At 36.5% G+C, this 16544-nt stretch overlaps 1 protein-coding gene across 1 annotated transcript in view; it reads right to left on the bottom strand.

Annotated features, from left to right (window-relative positions):
* Nucleotides 1-16544, bottom strand: part of LOC145994195 (uncharacterized) — a 41841-nt gene that overhangs the window by 15981 nt on the left and 9316 nt on the right. Inside the window, exons 2-5 of the mRNA XM_083130293.1 lie at nt 12787-13091; nt 10065-10123; nt 8690-8982; nt 6586-6781 (exon numbers count right to left, since the gene is read on the bottom strand). Of these exons, the coding sequence (XP_082986419.1) occupies nt 6586-6781; nt 8690-8982; nt 10065-10123; nt 12787-13091 (853 nt within the window). The remainder of the gene's footprint in view (nt 1-6585; nt 6782-8689; nt 8983-10064; nt 10124-12786; nt 13092-16544) is intronic.

Here is a 16544-nt window from a genome sequence, read left to right as displayed (position 1 = left end):
GGGGAGGTTGGTCATCAATATGAATTTACCCAGGCTTGCTCCAGACCTGTGTCAGAGTTTCAACTCAAACAGAAGAGTTTGAGGGTCCAAAAAGCACATTCATTTCGTAATCTGCACCATGATACCATATGGTTTCATCGGGCCAGAACGACCTTACTCTGATGATACCATATAATATCATCGGGGGAGTAAAGGTTAAGCCTCTAAATATTATGTGGAAAATGCATTGAATTATCATTTTTTTCTTGTCCATATGGGAGTAGTAAGGAGACAGAACTGTCAACAGATGGAGGGGATGGGAGCGGGTGGCGCCGTCCGATAGTTGTCAGATGTCGTAGTAAGCATTTTGTTGGGCAAACTGAAGGAACATGGAAACAAATAGGTTCCATTGATACATACGATTTTTGTCGAATATCGCCACCCGACAAAGTATCTCACTGCAACATGTGACAGAAATTGCATGCATGGTACTCTTATGATTTTTGTTCGATGTCTTCAGACTGCACATCCAACAAAAATCGTATGCATAAACAAGAAGAGCTCTAGACTGCAAATATGCTGCTGGAATTGTATTACTTTTCTGGCTTACTTCACCTTATTTAATGTAGCAGTGCTTACAAAGGTTTTCTTACATCATCCTGATGTATTACTGGTTTCGCACAAGTTAAATACGTTTGCAATGACATTGCACTATTCTTAGATATCAAGAAGAATCCAACAAAACTGGATATATATTGAATACTATCACAAAAAAGTGAAACATAAACCTGCATTGGTGAACGTTATAAAAATTGGCAAGTGCATGCTCCCAACCTCAAATTTACTGCAACACTAGTATTGCAATGAAATTAACACCATTCTCTGTCCTGTCTGTTTAAACTCGTGAGAGATGGTCATTAATCTCTCACTGAGTAAGGTTAATGTCCAATATTATGAAATAAAATAATACGTAAATATTTTAATATGATATTTACTCGAATCATTCAATCATGAAAGCAAATCACTTTCTTCAAGAAATGACTTTTTTCTGCCAGCCCTGCTAAATTTTCACTTTCCATCTACTGATTTATACGAGGGGTGGCCAGAAAGTAATTTCCGATTGATTTTTCGCAAACGCCAAAACCATGAAAAATGGTAATTGCTGCGAAGTTATGTTTAGGAATGTGCAGGGATGTCTGGACACATTTTTCGCCCTTTCTAAATATCAAAATAATGCGAATTTGGCATAAAACGTGAATTGTTGGCGTTTTTATTGATTTTTTTTAAAAGAAATGACCTAAAACAACAAAAAAATCCATGAAATCCAACATTCTTGTCTTTTCTAGGCCATGTTTGTGTACATAGAACATGCAAGTTTTCCAACATTTTACTCAAGAGTAAACTATTGAGTTATACTTACATGGAATAATTCCAACAGCCACATTAAATCATGTATTTCCCACGACTTTTTCAACTTCTATCAAAACCATTTGCATCACAGATAAAAGTGGCAGGGTTCTAACAGGAGATCAAGTGCGTATCTATTGTCACACGGGATCCATATCCTCATAGTTGTCGCACGAGATATGTTTTCAATGTCAATGTCGATCTGCTGCGGGGGAGAACCGGGAGGTTTTCCACCTATTCAAACTGCTTCGGCACCCACCCAGCATCGTATGAAGCTGGTACCTTGAGGAAACTTTTAGAGATAAAGGTAGCCAGGAGCATGGTGCTGATCACATCACCCCCACCTTTAGCCATGATCAAGAAAGTGTGGGGCCCTAACTCCACTTTACTTTTACTTCCTCAAAAATCTGTTCCAACATATCAAACTGTCACGAAAATACATAGACCATGTGATCTACAATTTTAAATAATCGTTTAAAAGCACAATGGAGTATTAAGTTTCGGTATATTTGGCAGATAAATGTTCTAAAACAAAAACGCGAATTTTGGGAAATGTAATACTGACAAGTCAAAAAAATGATAATGCCAATTTTTGGTGCCATAATATATCGGTATCTGTCACGTGAGATTGATTGATTTTAATTTTTTGGGTACATCGCCACTTATGGTCATTATCCACCCTTCAGTATATACGGGGGAAATTCCATTATCTAAAATCCTTACCTTAAAATTTAAAAAAAGGTGTATCGAAAATAACTTTCCCAAAAGAACTTTCAAGATATCAAACTCTCATGAAGAGGCGTAAGCCATGTGACTTACAATTTGGAACAGTAGTTTAAAAATACCATGAAGGAATAATTTCAGATGTTTGCCAGAAAATGCGCTAAAATGAAAATGTGAATTTTGAGAAAAATAACACCGTATAGTAAAAAAAAAAAAATAAGAAAATACACCAATTTGAAAACAAAATAACAAAATATCAAGGTCCCTACTAGGGATGGCCAAACGGATCCGGATCCGAAATATCCGGATCCATTCGGATCTGGATCCAGATCCAAAAATTCCAGATCTGGATCCGGATCCGAAAGTTCCAGATCTGGATCCGGATCCGTAAGTTCCGGATCCGAAAATCCGGATCTGGATCCGAGAGTTTCGTATCTCAATCCCATTATAATATTACCACACCTTAAAAGATATGATCTTCGATTACAAAGAAATTTCTCATTAGTTAGTCCTACAATAAATTTTTTCCAAGTGTTGTTCCTAAAATACTTGCTACGCATCGGCTAACACACTCGTGCACAAAAATAGTCTTACTTGTTTAACATAAAATGTCAGAGGTGATTTTGTAAATGCCATTGAAACGAATATGTATTCATTCGAATGTATTGGAAATGGAAACACACATAAATGTGAGACATTCCATTCCAATATGAAACCTTTAACACATAGAACAAGATAGAAATGTTATACAAAAATTATACAATTTTTCTACAGTTACAGTTTTACAAATTAAAATAAAACATTATAATATATGCAGTGTTATATAATTACAAAGTGTAAGACTAACAAGGGAGGTTATCTAAGTGTCCCCCTCCGATTTCCATGAAACTTGGCAGGTGTATAGTGGGGCCCAATGGAAGAAATAACTGTTTTTTTTTTGTTTCAGCTAAAAAACTGTTTTAGGGGGCAAAACCCCCTCAAATGTCAAGATGAGGACAAATTGAAGTGAGGATCTGACCCCTGTTTCCCCCTCCGATTTCCATGATACTTGGCAGGTGTGTGTATAAATGGGCCTAAAGGAAGAAATACGTGTTTTTTTGTTTCGGCTAAAAAACTGTTTTAGGGGGCAACCCCCCTCAAATGTCAATATGAGGACAAATGTAAGTGGGCACTTGACCTCTGTGTCCCCCTCAGATTTCCATGAAACTTGGCAGGTGCATAGTGGGGCCCAAAGGAAGAAGTACGTGTTTTTTTTTGTTTCAGCTAAAAAAACGGTTTTACGCGGCAAAACCCACTCAAATATCAAGATGAGGACAAATTGAACTGGGGATCTGACCCCTGTGTTCCCCTCCGATTCCCATAAAACTTGGCAGTGTGTGTATAAACGGGCCCAAAGGAAGAAATACGTTTTTTTTTGCTTCGGCTAGAAAACTGTTTTAGGGGGCAAAACCCCTCTCAAATGTCAAGATGAGGACAAATTTAAGTGGGCATTTCACCCCTGTGTTCCCCTCCGATTTCCATGAAACTTGGCAGGTGTGTGTATAAACGGGCCCAAAGGAAGAAGTACGTGTTTTTCTGTTTCGGCTAAAAAACTGTTTTAGGGGGCAACCCCCCTCAAATGTCTAGCTGAGGACAAATTTAAGTGGGCATTTCACCCCTGTGTTCCCCTCCGATTTTCATGAAACTTCGCAGGTATATAGAGGGCCCCAAAGGAAGAACTACGTGTTTTTCTTTTGTTTCGGCTAAAAAAAATGTTTTAGGGGGCAAAACCCGCCTCAAATGTCAATATGAGGACAAATTGAAGTGGGGATCATCTGACCCCTGTGTCCCCCTCTTATTTCCATGAAATTTGGCAGGTGTATAGAGAGGCCCTATGCCCCCTGTGTATTCCTATGCCATATTTACGTGGTTTCTGGGTCGGATCCCCACTTCAATTTCTCCTCATCTTGACATTTGAGGGGGGGGGGTTCCCCCTAAAACGGTTTTTTAGCTGAAACACAAAACACGTACTTCTTCCTTTGGGCCCATCCATACACCTGCCAAATTTCATGGGAATCGGAGTGGCACACAGGGGTCAGATCCCCGCGTCAATTTGTCTTCATTTTGACTTTTGAGGGGGGTTTTGCTCCCTAAAACAGTTTTTTTTTAGCTGAAACACAAAAACACGTATTTCTTCCTTTGGGCCCCTCCATACACCTGCCAAGTTTCATGGAAATCGGAGGTAGAGACTTAGACCTCCCTTGTAAGTGTATTGATTAATTACAAATCGCGCACGCGCGCACAAACTATATATATGTGTGTATGTATGTATATTATATATATATATATATATATATGCATATTAGCAGGTAACAATGTGTTATAAAAACATTCTTACTTTCCAAAGAAGCGCATGTGGGATGGCAAAACGGATCCGGATCCAAAAATTCCGGATCCAGATCCGAAAGTACTGGATCCGGATCTGAAAGTACCGGATCCAGATCCAAAAGTTTTGGATCCGGATCCAAAAGTTCTGGATCGAAATCCAAAAGTTCCGGATCCAGATCCGAAAGTTCCGGATCCGGATCTGAAAATGCCGGATCCGAAAGTTCTGGATCCGGATCTGAAAATTCCGGATCCGAAAAATTTTAGGATCCAGATCCTTAGGATCCGGAACCAACCGGATCCGGATTTCGAATCCGCTAGGATCCGGATCTGGCCATCCCTAGTCCCTACCGATTAGGTATAAATAAAACATGAATATCAGTTGTAATTTATTGCATTAGTAACAGTGAATCTTAACCTAATTTTCAGCATAATCACCACCGTTATTCTGGGATTTGTAGTAGCATGGCACTAAATTTTGTATGCCCATGGTATATGTGTCGGACAGCAAAGACTGGAACTATCTCTACCTCAGTGTAGCTGTCAAATCCTTACCCTGCCAGAAACCTCTTTAGTTCAAAGAGATGAAAGTCGTTACATTCAAGGCCAGGGCTGTACAGGGAATGGTCCAAGATCTCTCACCTGAAGTGATGCAAAGGGCCCGTGTGTACTCAGCTGTATGGGGTTGTGCACATTCGATTGGCCTTCCGTGAATTGTCTGCACCATCGTCTGACCATACACGACGTCCTGTCTGCACACCTCACACAATTGCTGGTGGCTCAGTGCCAAATTCTGAGTGTGCATTGTAGGCTAGGCTCGGTGGGAGACTGTATGACAGGTGCAATCTTTAACCTAGAACTTTCCTAAAACGGCTGCATTGCAACTGTACCAGATTACAGCTACATGCCACTTCTTCCTGCCTGCATGTGTGTGTGTCGCTCTCCGAACCACTAGTGCTGCGTATAGGGGCCATTGGACCTTTTTTCAGGATGCCCCTCGTATATGAACTTTCTGAAGCTTTTATTATTAGTGTGTTCCTGTTTTAATGTGTGGTTAGCTAAGTCAGGTACCTATACAATGAAATTCTATAAATTGCTTGCGTTAAATTTCTAATACCTACATACCCTTTTCGTCAGCATTAATGGTATAACTGCATGTTGTCAGTTTCACAGTACTTCACTTGGATATACTGTACTGAAGCAGAAATCCCATGGATAATGTAAGGAAATATGACACTTTATTTTATTCGATTCAATTGTTTCACTTACATGCAAGAGTTAAGTTGTTTGCTTTACAGAGAAGAGAGCTTTATGCATTGAAAAATGAGTCCGCACTCATGGTTCTTGCAAGCAGAGGGTTCCAAACCTCAGTGGAATGCATAAGGAGACTGATAAATTACAAATTGTATTTCTTAAATCAATCACTCTAATTTCATTTAGTCGTAACTTTAAAAATAATCAAGTATTTTATTTTAAACTTACTACGTATGACAAAATTCTGTAATCCTTCCCTAGCTTGTGAATTGTAATAATTTTCCAAATTCACTATTTTGCAGTTTGAATTCAAATCATAGAGAATAGAGAAATTTAGTCAATTTTATAGAAGATAATATTGGTACTTAACAAATGCATACCTGGATCTATATGAGTTTATTATTTCCATTTGCAAAAACATCGATTTAGTTTAGTTTGTAATTGTCGGGGAAAAATGCAAATTTTTGTCCTGGAAAACCTGGAAAAGTCAGGGAATTTCATTTCTGCTTGTTTGTAGCCACCCTGGTCTGGGTAACCAGTTTCTTGGGTCGTTTTCCACACTACGTTATTCAAGGCGCTGTACTTAAAAGTTTAAGAATATGACTCATCACATGTATGTGAAGCACCTTCTCACTCAAGTGCCGTATTTCATCTTCTGACCCAAGCATGCTTTCGTGTTTAGGTTAGGCCTGTTAGGTTTAAATCTTTTAGTATTCTACATTTAGCCTAACTACGAAAGCATTTAACCTGTTAACAGAAGACAAAATACGCTGTTCGACAGAGAAGGTGTTTGACTTATGTGCGATAAGCGACCCAAAACATGAATAAGTTAAGTTAATTTGTTATATTCCTACCCACCTGTAGAATGATAAACTTGTCTTGTATGAGATAAGAATGGATGACCTCCATTTTCCATTTTGGATGAAACAGCACAGCAGATGGACACAAAGGATCAAATTTGTAGAAGTATTCCTCTCCATCATAAGCTTCTTTTTCCGGGCTTTCACACAATCTTGACTCAAACTTTTGCAACAGATTCTCGATTTCATTTAAGCTGAAATAGAGAATCAGGTAGGTATGAATGTGTAATAGATATACACGCATACTGGTACATTTGATTCTTCCATGAAGAGAGATTTTTTTTATTGTGTATGGAAGTATCAAATTTTTCTTTTTATGTTTTAATTACAAAGGTGTTCAGAATGTTAGATATGGAGCATTCTATTGCCACAGATGAGACACGTCGACTACATTTTTTGCATGAAAGTAACTATTCTACTCAAAGTTAAGCAACATTTTTCTTACAGTTTCTGTGAAATGAAATAGGAAACTTAAAACAGTTGATTAAACCTAACTACCCTTAAAATACTTCCCAGATTTATGGCTGGAAGTGAATAATTTTGTGTCACGGTTGGGACAGACGAAACACTGTCTCTTTACTTAATAAGAAATCTTTAAAATCTGTGAATTGTCAAATGATGAAAAATAAATTATTTAAGAGAAAGGTAGAAGGCAATTAACCTTTAAATATTCTAGTCTAGTTGAGGGGGAAGAAATGTAACAGTTAAAGGAGAAATTAATTGTTTTTTGGTGTCATGGGTTGGGCACAATAGAATACAAAAGTAAATAAAAAAAAGTTAAAATAAAAGAACAATAAGTTAGTTATGTAAAATACTTGAATTTTTATGCAAATGACAATTTAGATTGTTCACTCGCAAGATATAAAGTGTATTTAATTTTAAAAATTGAGAATTGGGGCCACACTGACATATGTAATATCTAATCTTAGGGAGTTTGTCAGACTGAAGTGACAAGCCACGAACTATATTTGTGACATGATACAAACTTTTAGGAATAAATCCAACCACTCACACTTACGCGACACAAGCTACACGTGTCGCTTGTTACTTGCAAGTCATTTGTATTGGACCAGTTTCTCAATAGCATGCATTGTGTCACTTCACCCTGTGTTTACAGCCAGCTGTATGTCAAATATTTGCAAATCTCATTGCAAGGTTGATCTATAGGTTTGTATATCCATTTGTCCTGATACATGCCTTGTGGTATTTTTGTGCTGATAATGGAAGTATCTGAGGGTCACGTTGTTACATTACGGCTAAAACATGTACAACCACAGTAACAATCTGATGATGAATCAGCAGCGAATATACTGCCATGTTCACAGTGGAAACTATTACATGTGTATGTGGTGCGTAGATATACACAGTCGTCGGAGAGCTTGTTTTACTACTACTTATATCCATGTAGTTTCAATCATTTTTGTAATTTGCCTCATACTGCCCTGAAGATAAATTATATTATGTGTAACTTACCTTTGGAATTTTGAGTTCTTTAATTTTTATTTTGCCATCTGTTCAGTGTGTCACAGACAACTATGTCAGAAGGACGAAGTGGATAGACTAAACTAGATGTCAACTTGGCAACGAGATTTACAAATATTTGACATGTAGGCTAAGAGTCAGAATCAGATATTACCACTTCCTTTTGAATACGTTGTTTTTCTACCATCTTTCGTTATTATTGATTCACTTCCCGTTGGTTATTGAACGTGTTTTCTCACTTTGTTTTACGGTACATAATGTGGCTGGTTGTAGCTGTCACTTTTCAAAGAATATATGTGTTCCTGGTACGCACCACTTCATGACAGGAAATGATATCACAAATGCGATCAAATGTTGTGTTGGGTTGCCAGCATTAAGGTGTCAAAACAGGCCTTTTTTAAACGACTGTAGTGCCGAAGTGACACACCGACAAGAATGTTACCGAGAAAAGTGGTTTGTTTTGATACCTCTATATGTTTCTGTGGTCCGTGGATGCCACTAAAATAACACCCTGTATAATTACTTTTTTTTACCATTTTGTGGTAAACAATCAAATGCATGCAGTAAGTGTGTGTGTGTGAAGTTTTGGAAATTAATACATAGATTTTCGTTCATCTCACCTGACTTTGAATGTATTTACCCATCCATAAAGTGGGGTCTGTGCATGCATTTCATCTCGGAATTTGAGGTGCTCTGGTAAAATAAGATACAATGATTCTACTCTCATCTTAATACGTATTCGTGCGAGAGAAGCAGCTAGTCGGGTGCTAAACTTCTGGAGGATATTTGCTATTTCCAGAAGTCCTGCTGCTACGAGTACTCTCTGGAGATCCTCTGAATCTTCTCGTGGCAAGAACTTGCGCTGATACAGGTCGAAGAACAACAGAAGAACAACATTCATTTTCATCTGTAACTGAAAACCAAAATACAGATTTTAATACAACAACAAATTCTATGTAATATTAATGCTATTAACTGCATATTCACAGTCTCTTTTTCTTCAACTTCCCTTCTCTCTCTTGAATAGAATTGTGATTTTGATCAGAATATTAAAGAGTACTTAATGTTTATTTACTAGTATTCACTTACATGTCTAATAACCACTAATTGAGCCATCTCGATAGCCAAGTACCCTGAGTGGTGAACTTATCTTGTCACAAACGGTTCTAAGTTTGAGTCCCAGGCTGAGGGTGGGTGTTCATTTATGTGTGTGCTTCCAAATTTCATTAAATCATCATTTATCCTCATGGTCAGGATGAGCAAAAACAATAGAACTAATGAAAAGAAATATAAACTACTAATCAAGCAGGAATGTTGACAGGATTAACCTGAAATTGTACACACATTGCTCCCAACAATTTGTAATCTAAACATGAATATATATAGTCATATTATGTATTGAATAAAATGTTGCTTATTAAAATTTGTTCTAAGAAAATGAAGCACAGAGATATTCTGAACCAAAGTATAAATATGAGAGAATATTATTATTATTTACCTATAATAATGTAAGCATTGGAAAGAGAATACAAAGAGGATACAACATTGTATCAAGAGTTGTATTAATATTATAAATACTAAATATTTATTTATGTTTTTTAAAAGTTCACTTCTTTTGATCATTGTTAAAAGTCCTTTTTCTTATTTGCTAGTTGTTTGGTAATGGATATGAATGCCGTTCATTAATGAAAAGTTCGGTCTCAAGTCGGAATCTGTACTGAAACCAACGGATTTGTGTGTAAGTGAGAATTGATGAAATCAAACATGGTTCTAGCAATGGCATGTAAAAATACATGAACATTTGGCTTATTTAGAATTAACTACAATAGTTAGATACTGAAATGGTAGAATTTAAAAGCCAGAAAACAATTAAAACAACCATATGCTTGCTATGCGTGTAAAGTGCACATTAGTACCTATTCTACTGTGTGTATGCATTACTACACAGTTTATCAAGTCCTAATGTAAAAGTATATAGATGATAAAATGCATTACCTTTGGATGGCGACCAAAGAATGAAATATCTGTTAATGCTTGAGTCAGGATGAACTTATCTGAAAGAGAAGTAACGAAACACAATTAAAAATCCTATTTCAAAAATAGAATTTGTACCTTTCTAATCTATGTGTGATTTCTGGTATATTTAATTTGGTCATACAAAGACAAATAGGTGTAATTGTGTGACATTTCACTTAGGTTTATCAGATATTTGAAAGGCTGCAAGTAGGCTACAGATGCTGTAGAGTAACATTGTTCTATTGAGTAAGCTTTGTATGTATTCTCAGTTGTTGAATAAGTGTGGGGACATGAAAACTTTCATGAAGCATCCCCCAGCTAAGATAATTTACATAAGATACATATTAAATTATAACACGATGCACATTAGTGGGGCCAGTGACCCAATGTACTTCTAATTATACATAAATATTTTTCCAAAGCAAAATTGAAAATTTTATCCAGTCATGTCTTAGTATGCATAGTTCCAGTAGAATAATTTCAAAGTAATATTGCAAGAACTATTTTCAGAATTTAAAAAAAATATTTGCTTGTGACTTGGAGTAAAATTTTGAGAAGTTTTCCCCAGTAAAATTGGACTTGAATTTTGTGTTTTCATTACTGAAAGCATGTGAGTATTATTATGATTGGGCCATTTGTTTTGTGTGGTTGTGCCAATTTTCACATCATTCATCAGTTGTATTGTGTAAGTGTAAAATTTAAATAATATGTATTATCATGCATTTTTTGGATAAGTACGAGGGGTGTCAAAATGTATTTATGTGGTAAAGAGATTAGAATCTGTGAGTTATTCCCAAAACATCACAAATGAATTCAAAGTAAGTGATATCAAAATATTTTACAACATGTTTATTACTTAATAGTTTTGATGGAAGAAACATTCATCTTCAGGAATAGTTATGCATAAAAAGTGTATAAATTATGCAACCTCACCAGTAGTCTAACCAGAATTTTCAATCTTGTGGCTCTAAGAATGTTGTTAAGGTGGTGTGGTGCATAGGCGTGCGCAGACCCTCTGATTAGGGGGGCGGGGGAGCAAAGCCTTGATGAAAGTTCAGTTGGGAAACAAAAACCTCATTTTTTCTCACTGTATATACATGATATATATATATCATGTAGCAACATAGAGGCACCATAATGAATAAATATATTGCCTCTGAAATGTGCTGCACTCCTTTTCCTCCAAACAATTGTGTTCATGCATTTAAGACAAAACTGTTTAGTAGCAAGAGCCTGTAGAACTCGGTAGTTATAACTTCTCTCTCTGTGGCAATTTATAATGAATTACAGAAAACAAACAAAATTGCGAGTGAAGCGAGCAAGAAATTTTTTATATCTAAATTTTTGCAAGCTGAAAACAATATTGATTTAATATGGCATTCATGGGCCGCCATGTCATTCTTTTACAATTTTTTCATTTCGGCGCTCAGGACCAACTCCTGTCGACCCTAGCTATGGCTCTGGACTTGACAAGACTAAGAAAAGTAGACATTGCGAGCGAAGCAAGCAAGAATATTTTACGAAATATATTTTTATTTGTGCAGAATTTGATATCAAGGGGGGGGGCACTTGTCCCTGTGCCCCCCTCCAGGTGCTTAGCTGTCTGGAAGAAATAATGCAAGGAAGACGTGAAAACAAATTCCATCTTGAGTATATTTTTGTCCTGCTACACTTAGATTCTACTAGCTTTGCTTTCTTTTACCTCAATGTTTGCCCCCTTGCCCCCCTAGAATTGATTTCCATCCAAGGTTGGGCTGGGGCAATAAGAGTATAATATCGTTTAAGAACTGTGAAAAGATTCCTCTGCACTAAATTTCTAGGTGAAAGTATAATAATGTAGGTACATAGATGTCTGGAAAGGGGGGGGGGGCAAGAATGGCCACACCTCCCCCTTAGAAATCAAATGTCAACCTAAAAGTATATATTTCACACTTATAATATGATTTCGTCCTCCTCCGTAGCCGAGCGGGTTAAGGCGTTCACTCGTCTTGAGATCGTTCGCTGCGGGACGGCGAAAGTTCGAATCTGGCTCTGGTCGGAATTTATTCCGCCTATGTATAGGGCCGGTGGCAACCCACCATCGTGAGGAAATTGGGGAGCTCCGAGTGAGTGAGTGTAATCCAGTCACGGAGACCTACTATAATGGCTGGGGATACGTTGGGCTGACCCCCCGACTATTCCAAAACTGGTTGAAGATCTCCACGCTTAGAGGTGACGAAGAAAAGCGTGGGAGGGAGACCGGCAGTCGGTAGGTACGCCTAGGCCCTTCATAGGCTGTTGCACAATGGATTATTATAATATGATTTCAGTCATAGTAATTTACATTAATGCGATAAATTTCAAATTCAAGTGGTGGTTTTTGAGTGGGCAACACTATTATCGGGGTAATATGCCGCATGGAAAAATACTTTGTTTGTTCCTCTGTGGAAAAAATCTGCGGACGTCCATGATTAGGGGGGGGGCAACTACCCCCCACCCCACCCCATGTGCACGCCTATGGTGGTGTGGTGGTAAATTTATCATGAAAGTGGGCATAAATTAGATCTATGAAGAATTTTATAGGAAATGGTGTGCAAAATTTTGGGAAAAGTGAATATATGTAATTGCTACAAACTAACAACTATTTCTGAAGAAGATGGGTACATATTCTGTAGGTTTAAACCACATGTAAGAATATTTACTTAAAAGTGATTTTACTTACATCTGAAAACATCATAAATAAGATTATAAACTTGTTTCTTCTCGTTATCATTCGCAAAGCTAACATTGATTTGAGGTTGTTGAAGTAGACATCCTGCCTTAGCTAGGTATGTCAAGGAGTCGCTATTAGAGGCCGAGAAAATAGAATCACGAGCACTGTCTTCTTGAATTTGTTCAAGATCTTCGGAGTCAGTTTTCTGGGACAGCTTCCTTGATCCTGCGGAACCTCTTCTCGCTCTTTTTGGAACTTTATGGTGCATTGCATCATGATGTATGGATTGTGTCGAACCTGCTTTAGTTGACATTCTGAAAGGAAAGAAACACCACAACTAACATCCTGAACTTGGCATGAAATATCAAATTACATGGGCACATGTAACTAATATGGTGAGTTAGGTTTTTTGATTTAAGGGTAAGTCAAGGCCTGAAAGTAATAAAAATAATGTAATTTACAATCTCTGTATGGTTAAAATGATATGAAATTAATAGTAATACTATTGGAAAAATGTATTTAAGAATTATGAAAAAGCATTGAAAAATAGACAGTGCTTGAGGTGGAAATTGGGGGATTTGGAGGGGAGCAGGGTGTTTGGTCGAGTCTTGGGTGTAGCTGGGGGGATGTTCCTCTGGTTTAACATGGTTACATTGAGACAGCTGGGGGGATGCTTTGTGAAAATTTTGCTAGGATACCACCAGCCACCCCGCACCCCCTCACGTCGAGCACTGGAAATAGATAAAAATGTAGTAATTGGTTTAAAGCATACTTTATCACACAGTCTGGAAGAGACAGTCACCAAATTAGTATTTCTTTTTAATTCTTTGAAAATAACATAGTTCCATGTGACAGATAAACTTTTCTCAATCTTTTTAACCACAAATTCAACAAATCCCAGAAATGAAAATTTGTTACATCATTATTAATTGAGTAATTTAAGCTGTTTCTAATCTCTGTCTTCTACTTTACTTTGCTACACAGGTATGCATAACAATTCTAAATTACCTGTAAATATTAAGTTATAATAGCCTAATCATAATTATGAATCATGATGTGATATTTACATGAGGCACTTGCCTGTCAAAAATGAGGCTCAGCCTGAAACTATTTTGCCTCCATTGATAAACTAGGAACTATGGCATTATATATCGATGGGAAAGAGTAGTTGAACTATCTTTGCCAGATTACTGATCCAAACAATGAATAATTTAACAGACAAAGAATTTCTACTCCCCTTTACAATTTTGAACATTGTCATAGATATTGCAGTTGGAAGCATAAAATATTGTTGATTTTCATGAACTATTCCCAACACATTTATGCACTAAACATACTTGTGTTGCAAATTTATGGAAAATGCTTTTCCTTTGTAAGTATGTTTGTTTTGCATTTTACATTTAGTACAGTGATGTAAAGTGCAACAGTTTGCAATTTGCTGTCACTGTTGCCTTAGAAAACTGTGCATTATATCTATCTAGTGAAGGGACTAACATGTAAAATGTGCAACAACCTAGATGAACACATCATAAATAATACATGTTGGTCTAGCCCCACTAGACTCTTGGTGCAGTTTGGACATCAATGAAAATGTGCAGGAATTGAGTGTATTTTTCAATTAAGACTGTACAAAGATGATTTAAGTTAACATAAATTTGCAAACTAATTTGCATAAAAATGTTAATATTATAATGCTATTAATCTTCAGAGATATCTTTGTTGCCACCTTCCCAAAAATACAGGAATGAAAAACTGTCAACAGAGATCTTCTTCCTATAAATTGTGTCCCAAATTCAGCACCAATTGGCTCCCTGGAGTTCTAGAGCTGACAAGGAGAATGTTTGATATGTTGCAATAAATTTCCCAAATACACATATTCAGGAAGATGGTTGCATTAAGGGGTCCTGGGTTTGATACATGGTGGAGGCTCAATTGGTTCGGATCCCACTTTAAACTATAGGTCCAGTCCCGATTAGCCTTCCTGTACATAAAGTAGATTTGCTTGCAACTCTTTGGGGGGACTTATAAGTTAGATAGAAAAAATAAATCAAAGTGCTTTCTTCATTTATTGCTATACCTTCCAATGTATCTAAAAACAAATATCAATGTAAGATTTTGAGAACATGCATATTGTAGGCATCTTGTCTGGGGAGAAAATGTGATTGTCTTTTAATTAAGATGTTCTGGGCTCAAATTTTAGTGGAAGGTTTATAGTTTAGCCCCCATAAAAATCTAATCTGGATTAGTATTTTTGTCAGGTATATCGTTAAAGAAGTCCCTGACCCTACAATGAAGATCACCTACACCTCATAAAAGAACCACAAAATAAAATAAAAACGAACTTAAGATTAATTTAGAAAACTTTGCAGGACATTAGCGTATGCAGGATTTCATCAAGGGGGGGTTATTTCTAAAACTTTTTCCAAATTCACATTACCATTGTTTTATTATACTTTAATTAAATAATAATAATCACAATTAATTAATAATACTTATAATTAATTAATTAGCTGAATTACTACTAATACCACTACTACTATTAAGTAGTAGAGATCTACATAAATATAGTATTTATGAAAACAATAGAACGAAATTACTTTCTAGTCATTCGATTTTTATCAAATCCTGGGAGCATTTTTTTTTTGTTTCTTTGTTACGAAATAATTGTCTGGTCAAGGAGGTGAGACATTTTAAGGGTGAAGAAAATCCATAAAAACAAGAAAAAAATAAAATATATTGAAATAATCAAAGTATGGAACTCATCCAAGGAGCTGCGGTGGTCATTAGAGCATCTGACTATCATGCAGGAGATCCGGATTCGATTCCCGAAATTGGTTGGAATTTTTCCGGCTTCTTCCCCGCATAAATGTCCCCGATAATTCACATCTGGATTGTCTCGCTGTTCTTACCAAGAAAACATTTTACAATAGTTAAGCTTATTGTCGTTTGAATAATTGTCTAGTCAAGAAGGTGAGAAATTTTAGAGAGAGACATTCAAATGTGCTGCTGTAAACAATGGGAAGGCGGAGTAGTGACTGTATTCTTGTCCGCCTAGCCTTTGTCTATACATTAACCTCTTACAACGAACCAAGAACATTATTTAGTTAATTCTCATTGTTAAAAAAAAAATGGATGTTCGTTGAACACTGGCGTACGTAGAGGGGTGGCATATGGTGTAACAGCCCCTACCGAAATTTTTGAGAAAATCAGAATTTTCAAATAAAAATCCGTTAAGAACTTTAAAAAATCATCAACATGTGTAAATGCGAAACCTCTTTTCAAGTGAGTCCCGATTACCATTTTTGTCTTTGAATACAATTTTAATAGACTGAAAAGCTCCAAAAATAAGAAATATTTTATTATGCATCTTGCCCTCCAAAACGAAGCCATGTGCTATTCCAGTCCCTCCGAAAAAAAAATCCTGCGTACGCCAGTGTATTGAACATTGTTGCAACTGAGATTCAAAACATTCTTTTCTCTTTTAAATCATAGTTACCCTCATATTTTATTTTCAAGAACTCGTGTTTATTTTCAAGGCATCACTCTGAAAGACGGGTGTGTTTGGGATGCTGTGCTTTTCTCCATGTTGCACTACATGGAAATAATAATTCAAGTTATTATTATTATTATTATTAGTAGTAGTAGTAGTAGTAGAAGTAGTAAGAGTATTGTCCCAGATCTTTGATTGTGATAAATTGGCCATTTAAATTTTTTTCCACAGCATTTTTCATAATATTCCAGAAGCTCAAAAGGGGGGGGGGCGTTAA

Source organism: Lepisma saccharinum, chromosome 10 (assembly GCF_977018435.1).
Source record: "Lepisma saccharinum chromosome 10, izLepSacc3.1, whole genome shotgun sequence".
Classification (NCBI taxonomy): domain Eukaryota; kingdom Metazoa; phylum Arthropoda; class Insecta; order Zygentoma; family Lepismatidae; genus Lepisma; species Lepisma saccharinum.
The sequence above is the reverse complement of the archived record's forward strand: the minus strand, read 5'-3'. Positions and strand labels throughout refer to the sequence as shown.